This window comes from Morone saxatilis, unplaced genomic scaffold (genome assembly GCF_004916995.1).
Source record: "Morone saxatilis isolate NCDOM2014 unplaced genomic scaffold, NCSU_SB_2.0 Contig19, whole genome shotgun sequence".
Classification (NCBI taxonomy): domain Eukaryota; kingdom Metazoa; phylum Chordata; class Actinopteri; family Moronidae; genus Morone; species Morone saxatilis.
Window position 1 is genome coordinate 23926657 of NW_023339751.1, and position 18974 is coordinate 23945630.

General features: G+C 41.5%; 1 protein-coding gene across 2 annotated transcripts in view; it reads left to right on the forward strand.

Annotated features, from left to right (window-relative positions):
• Nucleotides 1–5414: 5414 nt before the first annotated feature.
• Nucleotides 5415–18974, forward strand: part of slc22a15 (solute carrier family 22 member 15) — a 17614-nt gene continuing 4054 nt past the window's right edge. Inside the window, exons 1-12 of one of the 2 annotated variants that reach the window (XR_004796784.1) lie at nucleotides 5415–6102; nucleotides 7364–7513; nucleotides 7655–7787; nucleotides 10417–10581; nucleotides 10837–10966; nucleotides 11301–11361; nucleotides 11901–12064; nucleotides 13843–13983; nucleotides 15195–15280; nucleotides 16550–16722; nucleotides 16841–16913; nucleotides 18571–18628. Coding sequence is in view for 1 of the 2 variants with exons in the window: in XM_035663452.1 (XP_035519345.1) it covers nucleotides 6019–6102; nucleotides 7364–7513; nucleotides 7655–7787; nucleotides 10417–10581; nucleotides 10837–10966; nucleotides 11301–11361; nucleotides 11901–12064; nucleotides 13843–13983; nucleotides 15195–15280; nucleotides 16550–16658; nucleotides 16841–16913; nucleotides 18571–18729 (1455 nt within the window). In the remaining variant the exon portion in view is untranslated. Of the gene's footprint in view, nucleotides 6103–7363; nucleotides 7514–7654; nucleotides 7788–10416; nucleotides 10582–10836; nucleotides 10967–11300; nucleotides 11362–11900; nucleotides 12065–13842; nucleotides 13984–15194; nucleotides 15281–16549; nucleotides 16723–16840; nucleotides 16914–18570; nucleotides 18730–18974 lie in introns of those variants that run through there. The other variant, XM_035663452.1, reaches the window with a different exon arrangement.

The following is an 18974-nucleotide window of genomic DNA, read 5'->3' on the forward strand; positions in this document are numbered from 1 at the left end:
AATATAAGGCCATATGACGGGCTATTATAACGTGATGAGGAGGCCGGGGGTTTTTTGGTTTGTTTTTTTTTGGGTATGTTGGAGGAGTGCGTTGATAATCCAATAAAATACATATGACGCAGCCATGCCGTTTTAGCGCGTTGATCTTGCGGAGATAGAGAGGGGAGGGAGCAATATGACAGGCATCTACTTACTTGAGCCAGGGTCTGTAGGAATCATTATTCATGAAACGTGCGGAACTTCTACGTGAACAAATTGTCTGCCACGAGGTGTAGTGAGTAGTCCCCTCCGGGTTCATCCTCCCTGTGTACAACACAAGAAACGAGATGAGGGGTACTTTGGCTTTTTCGTATACTTTCGGGTTAAGGATATTATGCAGTTTTGGTTGGGTCAGGCCATTCCCCGTAGAGCTCTGGGTTGCATTAGAGGTGGTCCACGGCATGCTGGTGGTTCAATGGGGTTGATCGGTGGTCCATATCTTCTCTACAGGGGCGACCAGAAACTCATTGGGTATCAGTTAAGTCATGCCTCACCAGAAGAGTTTGTGTGAGTCACTCTTTCATCATCAATGCCGGGAATATATAGGGGTTCCATACATTAGAGGCATCAACAATTTAGAGCTGCTTTTGTGTTCATCACGGATTCGATTACGGAAGGAGGCGTTTATATCGCTGTGGATCACCACCCTGGGCTTTGTCTGCTGCATTTAGCGAGACCACCGTTCAGTTGGCGTTCGAGGATGTTTCCATAGGTTACGCGTGTGTCTGACCGGTATTAGCTCAGATGGGTGTGGGTTAGTCAGTTCAAAGTGTTGAAACGGAGTGGATTATGTCCAGGTGAGGAGATGTAGTAGTTTGGTGGTGAAGGTTTCCGGTTGTTTCTGACCAGGGTCAGATATTAGTTTATTTGGATGTGCTCTGAGCTTGTGGAGGAAAGCGTTCTTGTGGATGAAAGCCTCGTGGCCATTATTTTAGTTTCTCGCTAAGACGATTGGTGAGGGCAGGGGTTCTAGTACCCTGGGGTAATGGGTATGTTTGTCCGTTTGTGCAACATAGGGGTTGGTAGTCCCTAATTATTGGTGTTACGCCAAGGCTGAGTTACGGGTTTTTCACCGCTTTCTATTACACCTAAAAGGTAGCACCCCAGTGTTGTGGGGGCTCCAGGGGAAAGTCCGACTGCCTTCAGCGATCACCGGTTTTTTGGATATTGTTGTGTCTGGTTCATTTTTTTTTACTGACTTTCCCCTTTGTCATTCCCCAGGCGGTTGTATAAGATATACGGAATGTTAGGTGATCTTCACACATTGGGGTCCGACAGTGATGATTGTTCGCGTATCCATTGGTAGGAGAAATAACGTCTTTTGATGGTGTGTTGCATTAATTCATTGTTTTAATAGCTTGGTTATTTCAATAACCAAACCATGTCCAAAGGTTTTGTTCTGAGTGAGAAATGGTAGACAGTGGAGTCACTTTCTTGTTGTTATAGTGTGCTACACACCTTTACTACTTTTGTAAAGCCTGGAGAAAAGTTCTCTTCCATGTTTCAGCCAAATTGATTCCACTTAAGATGAACTATATTTATAGTTGGTATATCTAGCTTTTGTTTAGCTTTTACGGAGTACATTCTTATGGGTTTCATGGAATGTGGTATTGGTAGGTGGGTTAATGTAAGAGGAGTATAGCCTGCATCATTTATGAATAATGCTTGTCGCACAATCAAAGACAAACTATGCAAAAAATAGAAAGTTTCATGAATGTGGAGGGTGTGGTATATTTATAGTGCCACAGAAAATCAAACTGCATAGTTGATTCTAATTTTTTTGGTGCATTTATAGATCGGATAGGTCACACAAAGTAATTCTGTATTTCATAATGTTTGTGCTTTTATTGTGCTCTTTCGAAGCATCTATTTCCATACAGATATTTAGCTGTTTGGGTACCCTGTTATTCGGTTATTTAACATTCTGGTACGGTAGGTTTCTATTATGACAATATTTCGATAGTACAGTACAGATTTGTAACGTGGTGTGGAGAGGGGAGTGGTTCGACGAAGAATATGAACTTAGGGGTTGTGGTAACTTTCAATTGCAGTCTCCCCGCGCGCCCCTCGGTCTTTACCGGGCTCGGGCGACTTCAGGCGGTGAAATCCAAGGCAGGCTGGGTCCCGTTACTCGTTTCCTTCCCTATCCTTAATCAATTCTAAGGGTTCTAAGAGAAATGTTGTTCCGTCTATCCCAAAACAACTACACGTCTTTAGCCAAGACCACTCAAACACATCCTTTACCAATTAAACATTACTTGGTGGCACTATCAAATTGCATACAATAAACCTTTCTGCGCTAGTGATTTCTAGTGAGCTAAATAGGACCACTCCAATCTCATCCCCCCTGATATTCAATGCATATCTTACTTGATTTGACAGATTCCCTGTGATATAAACATATGCCCCACTATTGCATCTCCTTATACAATATACCTCCAGGACACCAAGAATAGTAGCTGTAAAAAGCTAAAAGTAGCCTTAAAATACACAGTTCAGTTTCGATCAATCTGGGCTGAACAGGAGGACTATTTCCAGCCGCTTTAGCAAAAGTTAGGATGCTGATAGCCAATTCACAGAAAAGTGTCCCTTGTCTCACCATTTTCCACTTAGAACAAACCTTTCTTGATTCCATTGATTTCTGGATATATGACAATAAAAGTAAGTCGGAAAATGATGTTGCCCCTTCAGACAATACCTATCAATATCGCGGGCTGTAAATACATACGGTCGGTGGATCACATCATCTAAATACTTCTTTCAGGCTGGGAATGGACAAGGAAAGTAATGACAGACACAACGGGTGCTGTCGAAGGCACGGCTCCCTGGAGACCCATGTCGGTGCTCCTTTTTAGTGTGGGTGAAACCGTGAATCCTCAGCTTTGGCGTATGAGGCTAAATCTTATGCACAAAGGAGAATCCATACCACAGGAAAGGAATGCCTTGCTGACCTATCTCGTGTGTGGGAACCGTATCGCGAGGTTCATCGCGACGTTTCCCTCAATATCAAGCTGAGACACATACGTTTTCCCTGGTCAGACGGTCACCGTACTACCATCTCTTAACTGCTAACCCCGGATTCTGTTGGATCCCCCCATCAACGAGCTCGGCCTGAATCCGAGAGCTTGCACCAGCCGGATGAGCGAGTTCCCTCAATCTGTAAGCAGCATCCAGGCGGTGCGGCACAGTCTTAGCCTATCGCCGGCATGAACCCTGCCTTGCTCGATGCATCAGAAAAATGCGGGAGCTCAAATGCGAGGTTGGAAACATTTCATTCTGTGCTGACCTTGATCAATGGGAACGTTTTCGCCATCGTCGAGAGACACAGGAATCCCTTAGGGGAAGCTGGGTTCGACCAACTTGCACCAGAGCTTCTAAACGGATGCCCAAGCGTAACTGCATTTCCTCGTACGAACGTAATTGAAAAGTCTCATCCAGCTTGTGTACAGGCAGGATGAAGGAGATACTACAGCAACTCTGGTTAGTAAGGTGGCTAGCTTTATTTACCTTCGAAGAAGCGTTACTTTTAAATCAGCTCAGACCTTGTCTTGCTGTATTTTTCGCAAAGAAAATCAAGATATAAAAACGGGTATGAATTGGCAAGGTCACCTCGAGCGAACGCATGAATCTAAAACAACGCGATACAATGATCAACCCACTCACGTTGATCTCTTGCTAAACCCGACAGCAGATCAGCAGCTTGTTCGGCCAATCAATACGGGACCAAAGCCCGACTAATGCCGGAAGTACATGGAGGCCCTGCACTCTTTCTGAGGGGAACGGCAATGTGATGTTCTTAAGACAAAGCAGAAGGAGAGAGGAAAGCAGAAATGTTATCTGTGAAAATTGGACACCGTGCTCGCCAGAAGACAGACCGTATCTCATTGGATTGCTTCTCCAATGAAGTCGATATTCCTCCACAAGGAAAGCACTACTGTTTTGTAGAGTAACTCCATCCTATCAGGAAGGTAAAGCGAGCGAGTCCTCTGTTCAATTCCTGACATGTGTGTCAAACTTTTCGCCACTAACTCACTTGACTAAAAGAGCAAGTACAGCAGATTGAAGATGTGAAAACCATTCGGGAAGATGGTCCTCACTGTCCCTACAAAAAGCAATATACCAGCCACTACTTCTACTTTAAATTCAAGAAACTTCAAACTTTAATGTCCAAATCGCAGATTGCTGCCAGTTATACTTTATATAGTCCCAATAAAATGTCACCGCTATACCCAACTAAGACTGAAACTTTTGAAAACGACCACACAACCCTACAAACCCTGTGCAACGTTTTGGAACAGAGACATGACCATCGCCACACAGTCTACAACAGCAAACAACAAAACAGTCCAGATCACGTATTATCTGAAATATCGAGGGAATGCCCAAACTTTTTCCAATGTATCAGCCACTTGCATGTTCCCCGCTTCTTAGCAAACTCACGCGGACCTGTATGAGAAACAAAAAGTCTGAACCGGTCATACAGCTAAAGGGGAAGACGATAATAACACGATAAGACATCCCATGCCATTTCAAGACTAAGGTCATATGTAAGAACATTCACCGATTCCAGAAGAATAGACCCAGTCAGGTAAAAAGACAGGAACCCAAAAGACAATCCTTTCGAAGGAAAGATGCTAGAACCCCTGTGTTCTTTTAGCAGTCAAAATGGCTTTCCTTTCTCTTAATTCAGTCGTGTTAAGGAAGGCGATACTTTCTTCAAGGGATAAGTCAATCGACTGAGCGAAAAATTATTACGCCATTAAAATGAGAATCCTTACATGCCAGCCCAGAACGACGAAGTAAACCTGTAGCACGGCCACTCAACAAAGCCTTTTAGATCTAACCCATAACGTTTGTAACTTTCCCTAAACATGGAACATATCCTGCACTCTATTCCACTTCCACAGCATCGTTCCAAACGTTAATGTTGTTTACATTCGAGGGCGGATCATGTACTTACTGAGCACTCCTCCCAGGAACAGAGAGATCTGATTTGATTGCTAAACAGCCCATTTATGCAGTAGACAATTTGCTAGTATAGCTCAGAAAATGATCTGGTTGGATTGGGACCACCTTTCATTGTATTCACCATCAAAACAACCTCTTGGTATTTCCTTTTCAAAGAGTTTCACATTTTATATACCAGTCACATTAGCCACACACCTCAAGCAATATCAAATAAATGAAATGCTGCCCCCCCTATTGTAACACACACACACAAACCCGACAAATAAATAACCTTGTGGTAAGTAGAGTTAGATTTAAGAGGTAGTAGGCTAGGACTATTATTACTAGGTAGGGAGCGTTATATAGGATATACGTAACATACATATGAGTTTCCCACAGACTCTTAAGATTTGATACATCACGATCACTTAACTACTTAACTTAAAAAGATTGTAAATTGTAACTGTGCTCTTAATGTTTTTATTTTGCTTCAGCTACAAGGCGCTGAAGAGCCAGAATAATGCAATGTGTACAGTATAAACATGCTTTTGTTCTTACTGATATATTTAATTGCATGTTTGGCTGTGTCAGCATTTTGAATGTCTATGTATGTGATGAGCAAACAACCTTGGATCAGTGTACTCAGTTATTTGATATCATATTTTTGTACATTGGCTGGTGTGATCGTGTAGTTTTTAGGTTGTTTCTTCATGTCATATAGTCTTCCTGTTTGGTTCAGATAGAGATACGTTTAAAAAAAAAAACGTATTCATGCCACTATTTTTAATTTATTTAAAATAGAATTTTAAAGTGCTGACCGGCGTATGATTTGTTTTTACGAAGTGCCTTTTAAATAAATCGGCCTCCCACCAAACAGACTTTGGACTTGTCTTTATTATTTTCCATGAGTATGAACTTTCTCGGAACGACGCAGCGTTGAAGCGAAGCCGGAAGTACGCGCGGATCACTCTCCTTCCTTCCTGCCGCGGTGGCGATGCTAAAGCAGAGAGCCGCCTGGCCGCCCTACCTGGGATGGATTTAGAAGAAGCTTTTAAAGTTGTCGGCGAGTTTGGACCCTACCAGAAGCGGGCGGTGGCTGTCCTTGTTCTGACACAGGTTAGTTAGTATGTTTGAAAGTATGTGCTTTAGACAACCGCGGAAAGCGTCCCCTGCGTTAACGTTGCAGACGTAGCCAGCTTACTGTAACGTTACAGTAGTATCGCTACGTGGCTTTCAGCCTCTCCCGGAGGGCTTCCTAAGAGTTTGACTGTGGACTTACAAAATAACATCAATGTCGGCGTGAGTGCTCTAACATTTTAGCGTTTGAACTGTCTTCGCTACCGTTAGATACGAACGCAGCAAGTGCACTTTCTACCGGGAACTTTACACCAGACTTCCTTAAAAACGGAAAGAATGTTGTTGCCATGTTAATTGCAAGCTTACAAATAAGACAGGCCACAATTCAAATCTTTTTACACATCTATACGAGTTGCTCTGTAATTCGGCACACCATAAAAGTCTCGTTTAGACATAAATTAATCGTAGTGAACCTTTCAGTCCTGTATCGCTTATTGGCTGAAATAACATCCCCCGCGCGGATTCCTACATTGACCAGCACTGTCAGACGTGTCGATATTTGTACATTAATTTAATTAATATAGCTCATAGGCATGTCAAGCGCATGCCGAATTAATCACAACATCCCATGTATTCCTAAATCGGTTTAAGCAATTTCCCACTTCTTCTAAATTGTCACAAATAACACATTTAATCCCAAACGGCCGCATCTTTAAATGAAGTTTGTCTCATAGGGTTAGGCTAACTCCCCCTCTCGCTAGCTAGGAACGTCAGTTGGTAAATGCAAGTTTCCATGCTGCTATTATTGACGTTGTGGGGGTTTGATATGTTCTGTATTTGTTTGCTGTCTTTCTTAATAAACACCACAGAATCTAATTTAAGGACATATCCTCCGCATTTCTTTGGTTTCATAATTAGTTTAAAATGAAGTTGAACATAAAGTAGCAGGGTCTTTAAAACCTGTTGATCCACTCAGCTCCCATTTGATATGACTCCCTGGGGCTCAGTATCCTGGCTGGGTACATGTCTTACTAATATTATATCATAAAAACAGTTCTGCTACACACTGTCAACACTTAAGAAGAGTGAATTCAGTTCTTATTAATTATTGGCCTGGTATTGGCCTTTGATCCAAAACAAGTTAATAATGCAGTGAAGGGTTAGAACATTCTCCACTGTAAGGATGCAGAACACCTACGTCAGCTGAAAAATGTATTTGCCGGGTTTGTATTGCAGTCAGACGTACATGCTGATAGCTGCTGTAGTGCTGCTGTCATGAAGTGTCTCTGTGTGTTTTCAGGTGTACATGGCCTGTCAGTCCATGCTGATCGTTCTGGTTGGATCTACGCCAGAGTACCGTATCGAGCAGCAGGACGGCGTCCCATCCGGCCAGCAGGAGCTCCTCCAACGTGTCGTCTTTACAGAGGACATCGACACCATAGTGACCGAGGTGAGGGAGCCAAAGTCTGTACGCATTTTCACTTTCACCCAGCCAAGGCCCCTGATTCAGCATGTGTGCTCGTTTGCATGAATGAAGCTGAATAATGTTCACAAATAGCTCAGGAAGACTGCCTGTCTCTGTGTCCCCCAGTGGTTTCTTGTCAAGCAGCAGGCCTACAAGGTCAGTCTAGCTGGATCGCTGTTCTTCGCCGGGCTTCTGGTCGGGAACATCGTCTTTGGGCCGCTCTCTGACAGGATTGGTAGGAGACCTGTCTACTTGACAGGTGAGAAAAACCACAGGCAACTAACCCTATTCACAGGTCTTAAAATGTCTTATAGTGTAAAATACAATAATCAGAATTTTTAGTTTTAAAATATCTTAAAAGGTCTTAAATATCATTTTGAGAGATCTTAAAAATTGATTAGATTAATTAAGTTAACATTACGCATATAACGTTGCATTTGAACATTGCAATACTGTTTCTAAAAACACATTTAAAAGCAGCCACACTTTTAAATGTGTTTTTAGAAACGATCATGTGCTCATACTGACCACAACTACAAAACCAAAGCCCGACATGGAACCATAAGCAAATATGGTCCATCCCAATCACCTTTGGCCAAGTAACACACACACACCTGCCCTCTTAACTGTAGGGCGGATGCACGATCTGAAAAGTAAGCCCACTTACGCACCTGCATGGCAAACATGGCAAGTATTCATGGCACGATGCTTCAAGCCTGTGTACCCCCCTTCCAATTAAACTCAAATCTGTGAAAAAGGCTAAATCAAAATATCCAAAACATGTCCTGACTGTTTTTTGGTCTGGTCGAGTACCTTAACGTTAGCAGTTAATGGTCTTAAAAGATCTTAGGTTTAACCTGCTGAAACTGCAGAAACCCTACACAGACCTTATGACACAGATTTGTCTCAGTGAAGTTGTCCTGGACTGTTTCTTGTTTGAATTCATGGCTTTTGGCTGCCACAGCAATCCCATAAATCCCTCATGAAGATTATCCCAATACGTTCTATGCAGTGAGGTATACATACCGTATTTTGAATTTGGGAAAAACAGAGCGCTAGTTTTGGATCGGTGCTCTGAGTTGAAGTATCGGGAGAGAGGTTGGATTCGTATATTCCTGATTTTAAAGAAATGATACATTTACTGTTGAGAACATGTTAGCTAACAGTTTTTCGTCATCAGCTAGGTGCTTAAAGCGACATTATGTAACTTTTCTACCTTAAAATAACAGCGCCCATGCTACGCTAAGTTGTAATACTGTGAATGCCTCTGTCATTCCCGCTCTGCACCCCAAAAGACTGTTCTTGCACTATGGAACCTTTGTGTCCGGGTCGGGACAAGTGCGTAACGCTTTACGGCACAAAGTCACACCACCAACTATGACAGTGATTTTGGTGAAACTGGATCATATTATATGGAGATACTGTTTTCTGGTTTTCCCTGTGATGTCCTCCAGCTGCTCTGCCTCAACTCTGTGACTTACAGAGTTTCCTGACAGACAGTGAAGTAGCTGCTGTTGGCTTGTTAGCTTAGCCATACTGCTGGGTGCTGAGAGTACCCGGGGAGGGTTTGTGTTTACATTGGTAACACTGACACTGGGGGGGGGGCATTGACATTGGTGTTATGCCAGATCAGAGCCGGTGGAGCGGGCAGTGTAACCGGGCTCGGCAGCTTCTATGGACGTTGTTATTGTTAGAGGCGGAGAGACCTCAGAGGACGAAGGAAGGAAGCTAAGAAGAGAAAGGAGAGAGCGATCCAGCAAGAAGCTGCAGACAGGAGTAAGTCTGAGACTGGCTTTCAGTTGTTGGCAAGAGCTTAGTGAAAGAAAAGGCTGCAGAAAGACGGCGAGCTGGCCTTCCTGCTGTTGGACTAGTGAGTAATATTAGCTAGCTTGTTACTGTATATTATATAATACTGTTCACAGTAAAACAGGGCACCCTATCCAGTTAAGCTTAACAAACAGCTAGGCTAATTCCCATGAAGTTAATTAATGGAGCGACTCTTTACAGCGGTGCAGTAAATACACTTAACATTGACTAGACTCCCAACCTTTTCCCTTCAGGGGCCACTTTTCTGTCATTGAGTAAACTGACGACCCCTGACTGAGTGCCTTTTTATATGGATATTTCATATTGTATTCAACACATACAGAACAATGGATAAACTGTACAATGAGCCCAAATAGAGAACACAGTAACAGCATGAAGTTTGTGTAAAACAAGCAATTTGGATTCATTTCTTTTTATTTCCTGTGACTACTGTAATAGAGATTAGTTCTACTATTTTTTTAAAATAAAATACTCTGTCTATATTATGTTTATTATATTATTATGTTTCTTTTTAGCGATCATACATACTTAATAGGCTTCTTTTTTCCTCTCCTGATACTTGGCTGTTGTTATAATGCAGGATGAGGCTGTTTATCAGAAGCTGAAGGCTCTGTGAATATAGCTTGTGTTCAGTGTTTCCATCTCTAATCATAATTTAAACTTTAAAAATAAGAATTTAATTTGTTTTTCTATACATAACCTAATGAAATTCTGACATATATACTGTGTACATTTTTTATGTTTTCTTACACCCCTTAAAATCAAAAAGGTCTCACGACCCCCCCATGATAAAGGTCTCTAAACATGAAGAACTCAGAAATGATAATACAATTCCGCAGTCCCAGATCAACCTCCCCCCTTTGTGGTTTTAGTCAGACAAACTCATGAATGACTTTTTTTATGCCGCTGTGTTTGAAGTGGGGTTGAATGTTCCACGTGGAGCTGATGACACACACATTAAGCAGCTTGGCTTCACGCTGCATGCAGAGACATTAAAAAGACCATTAAACAGAGCGGTGTCTGTTTCTCTGCCTCTCTGTCTCTTTCTGTCTTTCCTCCAGGTCTGTTTTTTGAGGTGGTCTTTGGTTATGTGACCGCCTTCGCACCCAGCTATGAGGTCTTCGCCGTGTCTCGTCTCTTAGTGGGGCTGATGAACGGCGGCATCGGGCTCGTCTGCTTCGTCCTCACTCAGGAGTACGTGGGCAAGTCCTACTGGGCCATGACTGGTAAGAAAACACAGAAACTATCCTGTCCTACATGAATTTATGTAAATATTTGGCGACTGTAGGTCTTACTGATAGAGTAAAGCTAGCAGGGACATTTGGCTGTGTCAGGATGTAATTGTGGGTGTGGGCTTGAAAAGTTCCTATGGCTGTTTCAGTAATCAAACATGAGATTTTGACATTACAATGTGGTCACTCTAACCACACCCTGCTGATCCTTCCCTCTTGGACTGAGTTTGTATTTATTTTTTTCTCCAGGGACGTTGACCAGTATGTCTTTTGCGGTCGGCATCGCCCTGTTTGGAGCTCTGGGCTACTTCATCCAGCCGTGGAGGAACCTGGCCACAGCGGCCAACTCGTCCGGTGTCCTTTTCTTCCTGCTGTCTGTGTGAGTACAAACCTCAGAGAGGCAAGCCACCGCCCGCATCCATCTAAAACGAAAACAAATCTCTTTTTAAAAAACTTTAATACAGTAGAGCCCAACCCTCATTGGATCTTGAAACAATACCAATTTTAGAGGGAAAAATTCACTGATGTTGGCTGATGTAGTGAATTTTTGAGCTGGAATAAAGATAAAGATAAAAATAATAGATAAAAAATAGCTGCACACATAGATAAGACACAGAAGATTATCAAATCCATAGAATAAGATAAAATCATTTCTAATTACATACATTTTGCATCACAAACTGTAATCTCTCCTCTGGTCTCCTTTCCTCCAGCGGTCTTCCAGAATCTCCTCGTTGGCTGTATTCTCAGGGTCAGACGAGGCAAGCTGAGGAGGTAACTGATACAACAGTGCCGAGTTTGTTTTAGCTGTAGTTGTATCAGTACGAGAGGGCTATGGCAGCCAAAAGCCTGTTTATGGACAATATCGGTATAAAACGATAAAGATTTTTCAATTATTATTCAGTTATTCAGTTAGTTGTCAACTATTTATTATTGGCCATATATTTTGATAATCGATTTGTGAAAAGAAATTATGAAAAAATACATATTTTCTGATTTCTTTAGTCCTCTTTGACAGTAAACTAGACATTTGAGGGCATCTCATTGGGCTTTGGGACATTTTATGGGCCAAACATTAACCGATCAATCGAGAAAATGATTGACAGATTATCAATCATTTTTTTCTTTAAACGGATTTTTAGTTTCTAAAATAAGATTACATTTAATTTTTTTCTCTGCCTCTTCTTTCAAGAGAATGAATTTGAGTCTTCCTCGACCTCACTGTAAAATGGCACTGAACCAGCCTGTGTCACGGTTGCGAGTCAACAACCTAACACTGAGTAACTTAATTAGGAAGCATCTTGTCTTAATAGGTTCTGCGCTACATGGCTCTGAGGAACGGCAACGCTGCCAACAACCTGATGCTGCAACGTGTCGGTGCTGCTAAACCCGGTAACAACAACAAGGGCATGAGTGTCCTGCAGCTGGTGATCCATCCGGTCCTCCGTCTGAGGACCATGGTGCTCATGTATGTCTGGTGAGTATACCATCACAGAAGAAGTGTTGCTGCTTAAGCTCAAAGCTGATTAAACAGGCTCATTAACACAGGGTTGCTGGTTCAAATCCGGCTGCCACAGGCTCAAATCAGAGCTATTACTGCTACTTCTTCTTTAACTGCAGTATTTCTACTATGAATATGGCTACTTCTATCATTTCTGTGACTTTTATCATTACTGCCAGAACTGCTAATGAAACTGCTGCTCATACTGAAACTACCTTTGCAACTGTTAGCCCACCACTGCTAATATTTTTGCTTAACTTAAGATTTTTTGCACCGTAGTGATCTATGATGTTCACAACAAAAACTATGTAGTACTGTCAAACACTCTGTATCTATAGCACTTACATGTTCATGACTAAAACCTTTTGTCTGACACCACCCTCTTGCCAGTTCTACACCCATGTTATCACAGCTGCTACAGAGCGTTTAGGCTGAACTGATTTTAACACGAAAAGGCTTTTTTCTTTTTCTCTCTTTTTTTGAAGAGTAGACCTGATTGGATCGTACTTGTTTATCAGAGTTTACAGTAAACAAGCAGGATGTGCTTCTGAAAAGCGAAAATGAAGAGAAATCTCAGAGCTGCTGAGTACGCTGCAGATCTCTCATTACCTAACACAAATTCTTTTCAAACCCTTTTATCAAATCAGAATTGCGGATTAATATAATTGATCTGTGTGTGTGTGTGTGTGAAGATGTACCTCTATTGATCAGCACAGGGGAATTCAGTACAAAGAATAAAGAACATTATAAAATAGGAATAATAATATATACAATAGATACAATTGAATGAACCTGTGTATATGTACATGTGCAATGTTTCTAAAAGTATTCTTTGTGTATGTCCATGTGCTGTGATTGACAGTTTAATTGAGTGGCATTAGGTTTAGAGTTGCAGTCAGCGGAGGTAGGAGATGCTGGGTGCTGTGGCGTTGTGGAGTTTGATGGCTGATGGCCAGAATAAGCCCCCTAAGTGCTTTGCGGCACGTGGCTGAACACGCTCCTGAGCCACCTCATCTCAGCGTAGAGAGGACCGAGAGGGGTTGTCATTATGACGGCTTTCAGCTTCCCTCTCATCCTCCCCTGTCACCGCCTCCACACCGTCCAATTCCATCTCACCACGAGCAGCATCAGTGTGGTGGGATTTAGGTTTTTCCTGACGGAGAAATGAACAAATAAACAATGATTCAACAAGCAGTGAAGTCTATTTAATGACTCAGGATAATAAAAGAGAGTCAGTCTATCTTAGCTGGGAGGACAGAGCTCATATTACAGTCACAAATTTGTACTGAAAAAGATTCTGTCCCATCAAAGTATCATCCAAAAGGGAATCAGTGTACTTTAAGTCACAGGTGTACTGAGAAGAAAAATAGAGTCAGAACAAAATGCAGAATAATGCATGATAATAGCAAACACACAAGAAAGGATTATTTAAGCTTTAACACAAGTCTCTATGTCACTTCCCCAGCACACCACAGCGAAGAAGATGACACGGGTAGAACTCGTAGCAGCCTAGAGCACACATTGGAGGGCTTGAGCCTCCTTAATTGGGGACGGCTTATCCAATTCCGGACGAAAGCCATGTCATCCAATTAGAAAAAAGCAGATTTTTGGGTCAGTGGTTAAGGCTAGGGATAGTTTAGGGTTAAGGTTAGGCCATTAGTGCTTATGGGTAAGGTAAAATTTCCAGGAGTTGAATTGTAAGAAGTTAAACATAATGTCCTTAAACGTGACATAAGTATACGTGTGTGTTGCAGGTATGCATGCAGTCTGGTGTACTACGGTCTGACTCTGGGGGCCAGCAACACGTCTGGTAGCCGTTATGTGAACGTAGCCATGTACGGCCTGGTGGAGCTGCCCGCCTACCCGCTCTGCATATATTTCATCAACAAACACTGGTGAGACACATGCAATAACACAGACTGTTCAGTTCAGTAACACCTTGTACCTGCTCACACCCCAACGTTTGATCTTCATGTCTGGAGAAGTTGGTGATGTATGAAAAAGTCTCAGAAATCCAGTTATTATAGGACTTATTGTGTGACCATGCAGTCACAGGTTTCTTTGCCCAAATCAAACACAGAGTTAATGACAATAAGGAACATGAGCACAGAGATAATAAAACACAATGAGAAAGAACAGATAAATAGGAATAAAAACATTACAAATGAAAACAACAAATGTCCAAAAGCTTGCACAAAAAGATTTATTTATTTATTGTGCAAAAACAAAAGACTACACTACTGTACAGATACAACAGTGATAAACAAGAATAAAATACACAAAAACAGCAAGACAAGAAAACAAGTAAAACCTACAAACAAAGAATACAAAAGATGATGTGCAGAACGTGACGCGGTACAAATGCATAAAAAAACAGAGAGATGAGGAAATTCCTGATAAATGTAGTAATGGTGGTGAAGTAATGCACTTACTGCAGTTAGAATGGCTGTTCCAAGAGAGATATGACTCATTTGTTTTGTATTGTGAGTGTGGGATAATAATAATATACAGATTTCTTAAATATATTATGATAAGGATGATGATAATAACAATGTTAGTGTTAGTAGGCAGTGAGTTCCATAGTGTGGGAGCTCTAATAGCAAAAACCAGATTGCCTTTTGTCACACAGCGTGACCTGGGAATAACCATTTGTTTTAAGGTTTGAGTGTGCACATGCAAGCATAATAAATATGAAATGTATGTGGGAGTCTGTTTAAATCTGTAAAAGTGACTTATAACAGTTTTAAATCAATTTGAAATTTGACAGGGAGCCAGTGTAGGGAGGCAAGCACAGGGGTATATTTCATATTTCCTTGTGTCAGTAGTGGGTCGGGCTGCAGCATTCTGTACCAGCTGGAGTTGATGGAGGGAGCCCTGGGTGATAGCCAAGTAAAGTGCTTTGCAGTAATCACGCCTAGAGTAAATAAAAGCATTCAGCACTTTTTGCAGACTTCAGCTGGATGAAACAGGATGGAACAACATCTTTGACTCTCTGGAGTTCTTTTAATTAACGTGCTGATTTGTACATGTAGATATAGCAGATAGCGATGTGAGGTGTTCTGGTTAAAACCTCCACTGATAAGCTGTTGTGTGTGTTGTTGTGCAGGGCTGGCAGGAGGAAAAGCATGGCCAGTTTTCTGTGTCTGGCCGGATCCGCCTGCCTCTGCACCATGTTTATCCCCGAAAACACAGGTGAGACAGACCGTTAGGTAATAACACAACAAAATCTAATATATTTGTGATAAACAGCCTGGACCAAATATATAATACATTTCCCCACATTGTGTAATGAATTATTCCATATTGTAGTGGTTTTTACCAAATGTAGTAATGTTTTGATGAATTGCATTTTGAATAAGCAGAAGCTTCTTGAGGGTCTTTTTGGGGAGCCCTGTCAAAAGACCACTGCAGTTGTCTACGCTGCTAGAAATAAAAGCGTGAATGAGTTTTTCCAAGTCTGCATTTGACCTGAAGTCCCTGAGTTTGGCTTTATTTATAAGACGATAACAAGCTGATCTTGTCACTGCTTTTATGTGGCTATTTGGACTAAGATCACGGTCAGCTATAATGCCAAGGGGGGCATCAGTGTCCGATTCAATATTCGGGAGGTTTAATGTAGGTTAATTGTCAAAAATATAAAGTGTAAAGATGAAGACATCCATTTTGGCTGGTTATTACATAATGCACCATATTATTACATTGCCATTGTTAAACTAAACCACCCCAATATGCAATAATTGATTACGGCACACAGGGAAATGTATATTCGTACAAACTGTACTAACTGTTCAAACGTGTACCCACTTTTCTATGATTCAAACCATCAAGACAAAAAAGGAAAGAAGTGAACTGAAAGCCTGGTACTAGCTGAGCTGTTGTGTGAGGCTGATTTCACCACATAACACAACTACAGTGTTAGCTAGCTGTTTTAAAACCTGCAGTCTGATCGCAGTGTGACAGAATAACTGTGAACTGATGAGGGGGAAAAACAAGCTGCTCGTCCCACATATTAATATTTCACATATTTAACCCATCTTATCTCATTCTTTTACACTTCTACTTAATGGATGAATGAATTCAACATTAGATCAAGGTGAGATTGGATTTAAAATCTACACTATCAGCAGCACATAGAGCCAACCGTTCAGGGGCTCAGAACTGTAGTCTTGCTGTGACTCCTGGGAATGATTGGGGGTTTAGCTAGCTTTTGCTGCCAAATGTGATGTGCATTATTGGGTTATGAATTTTCACAAAGAGGTTTAATGAGCCGTCAGAGCTATCAGACAATCAGTTTCTGCTGTGTAACGGTTTAAACTAATTCTTCAATTAATGTTCCAAAATGAATTCGACATCCTGAATCCAGTCAAGCATTCGGTCCACGCCGTGTGCCTGATGGTCACAAAGTCACTTGTTCTCCTCAGCAGTATTTTTGGTGTTAAGGGGGTTTATTTTTGTTTGCAGGGCCCTTGCTGAGCGTCACGTCTTTGGCGCTTCTGGGAAAACTGATGGTCAGTGCAGCATTCAACATCGCCTACGTTTACACCTCTGAACTCTACCCTACGGTAATCAGGTGAACTGACCACAGTCTGCATGTGGAATTATTCACACACATCACGCTGCCTGAAGCTGACCAGGTGTGCTTCAAGTGTGTCTTCTAAATATGTAATGCAGTGAGAACCTTCAAGTGATGTTCAATATTCAAGTCAATCGTTTTCTGTTTTTTATGGGGGTATTTGTGTGTGTTTGTTCCAGGAACGCTGGTTTAGGAGTTTGCTCTATGTCGTGCAGAGTTGGAGGAATCCTTGCACCATTTGTTCCTTCCATGGTAAGAATAATCTGTAGTTTAAGATTTAAAATATGATTATGACAGGTCTTAAACATTGATTGGATTAATGAATTTAACGTTACTTGTTTCATTTTTCTAATTTTTAAATGGGGGGGAAAGTTTCGTTGATCACGCTGGTTTTTTTTACCAGTATGGACGTAAAACAGGTCTTAAATCGCATTCATAATGCTCTTAAAAACCGTTAAGTGTAACCTGTTGAAACCTGCAGAGACCCTGGTGTAGGTTCATAGCTAAACAACAGTACACATCTCCTCTTGAGAAAACCTGAGCCAACACCAGCGAGCACTTCATCTCAGATGTGAAGTGAAACTTAAAGAGCCATTCAGTAATCTATGACCTTTATTAACCTTTAGTAGGATCCAGAAGGAATGGATAGTGAACTTTTTGAGACTCCTGTATTTGTTCCCATGAAGAGAAAACATGGAATGTGAGCTTTTCTTATATCCGATGGGGATGCTGAGCTCACAGAATGATTTCTGTTCTCTTTCATTTCATTGAGGACGCTCATTAATCAACATTTCTGTAAGTGTGTTATCCAGCTGGCTAACTTTCAACTGCAGTCCTTTGGCAAGATGTTCTAAAAACCAATAAGGGGGCATGTTGAACCAAAAACTCGATTAAGTGAATGAGAGAGAGGAAATACTACTGTGGTGTTTCATGTTGAATGATGAAACCCCCTCAGCATGACTAATCAACGTAGAAAACATTGTTAAGATTAGGCCCACTTGCTTGGGGTTTTTCCAGCATTCAGCCACACCCTCTGGCCCTTACTCAGCGGATGGAGTTTCCTGGTTGCCTTGGAGAAGGGTTGTTTTTTTTTGTGGTGTTTCCAAGGTCAATAATGAACCTTCAGGTTCAATAATTCCTCCACATTTTAGTATCCCACATAAAAGCAGAGAGGAAATATGCCTCGACATACTTGTATCTGGGCTTTTTATCATTGAAGGCATTGAATAATCACTTATTAAACCAAATGTCTAATTAGTTAATACATGGTTGCACTGAATTACTCATTAACCCTTTGTGTGTGTGTGACAGATGACACTTCAGGGATGAAAGAAGACATATTACATTTGTTTCAGAGTTGAGATTGTGTGAAAGAAATTCGGTCATGATAGCAGGAAATTCCCCTTTAACGGAGTGAAACTTGGACCGTTGACCCCAGTTAACCCTTGTGAGCAGCAGTTGTAACTTAAAGCTGAAGATACAGTGACACCTAGTGGTCGTTTAGGTGACTTGAGCAAGACGTAGCAGCTAAAGCACAGGCACAAGTTTGAACCATAGCATCTGCTAACACAGCAAACAGATCTTTGACTTACACAACAGAAACAGCAACAGCTTCTCCTAATTAACAGTATGTATAACATTGTTATCATTAAATGAAGGTGCACAGGAAAGTTAAACCAGTAAAGCTGGATTATTCCTGTGGGCTTTGGTAGGTTGTTTACACAACATGCCTAACTACTCAAGCTAATCAAATCTACTGTACGTAGTTTCCACATAGATTTCCATAAAATTGAATCTCAAACAGTATTTATTTTTATTCTCTTTGAATTTTTAATGACAATTTAGTTTTGTTTTTATTTTAGTGTTCGAGCAGTGTATTCTTTCTCTGATGTGTGTGTGTGTGTTGCAGCGGGCTCTCCACACCTCCCTGCCCTTCACTGTGTTCTGTCTGAGCGGTCTGTCTGCAGGCTGTCTGGGCCTCCTGCTGCCTGAAACGCTCAACGGACCTACAGCAGAGACTCTGGAGGAGCTCAGCAGCCCGACCCACAGCCGAGTGCTGGAGAGCAAGGTGACGCAGCACTGGGCTGATAGAGAGGCACACTAAAACCAAGTGTGATTTAAAAAAAAAAAAACATTTAAGTTAACTGAAATAAAAACTAGACTGCCTAAAAAAAATTCCCTGAAGCGATATTACATTACGTTAATATTTGTCAATACAAGCATGAGGAGGTGTTGATGCAGACGTTTGAGACTGGGATGGCTGCATGAATGTGAGTTTACAACAGTTAAACAATAAAAACTAAACTGAAACAA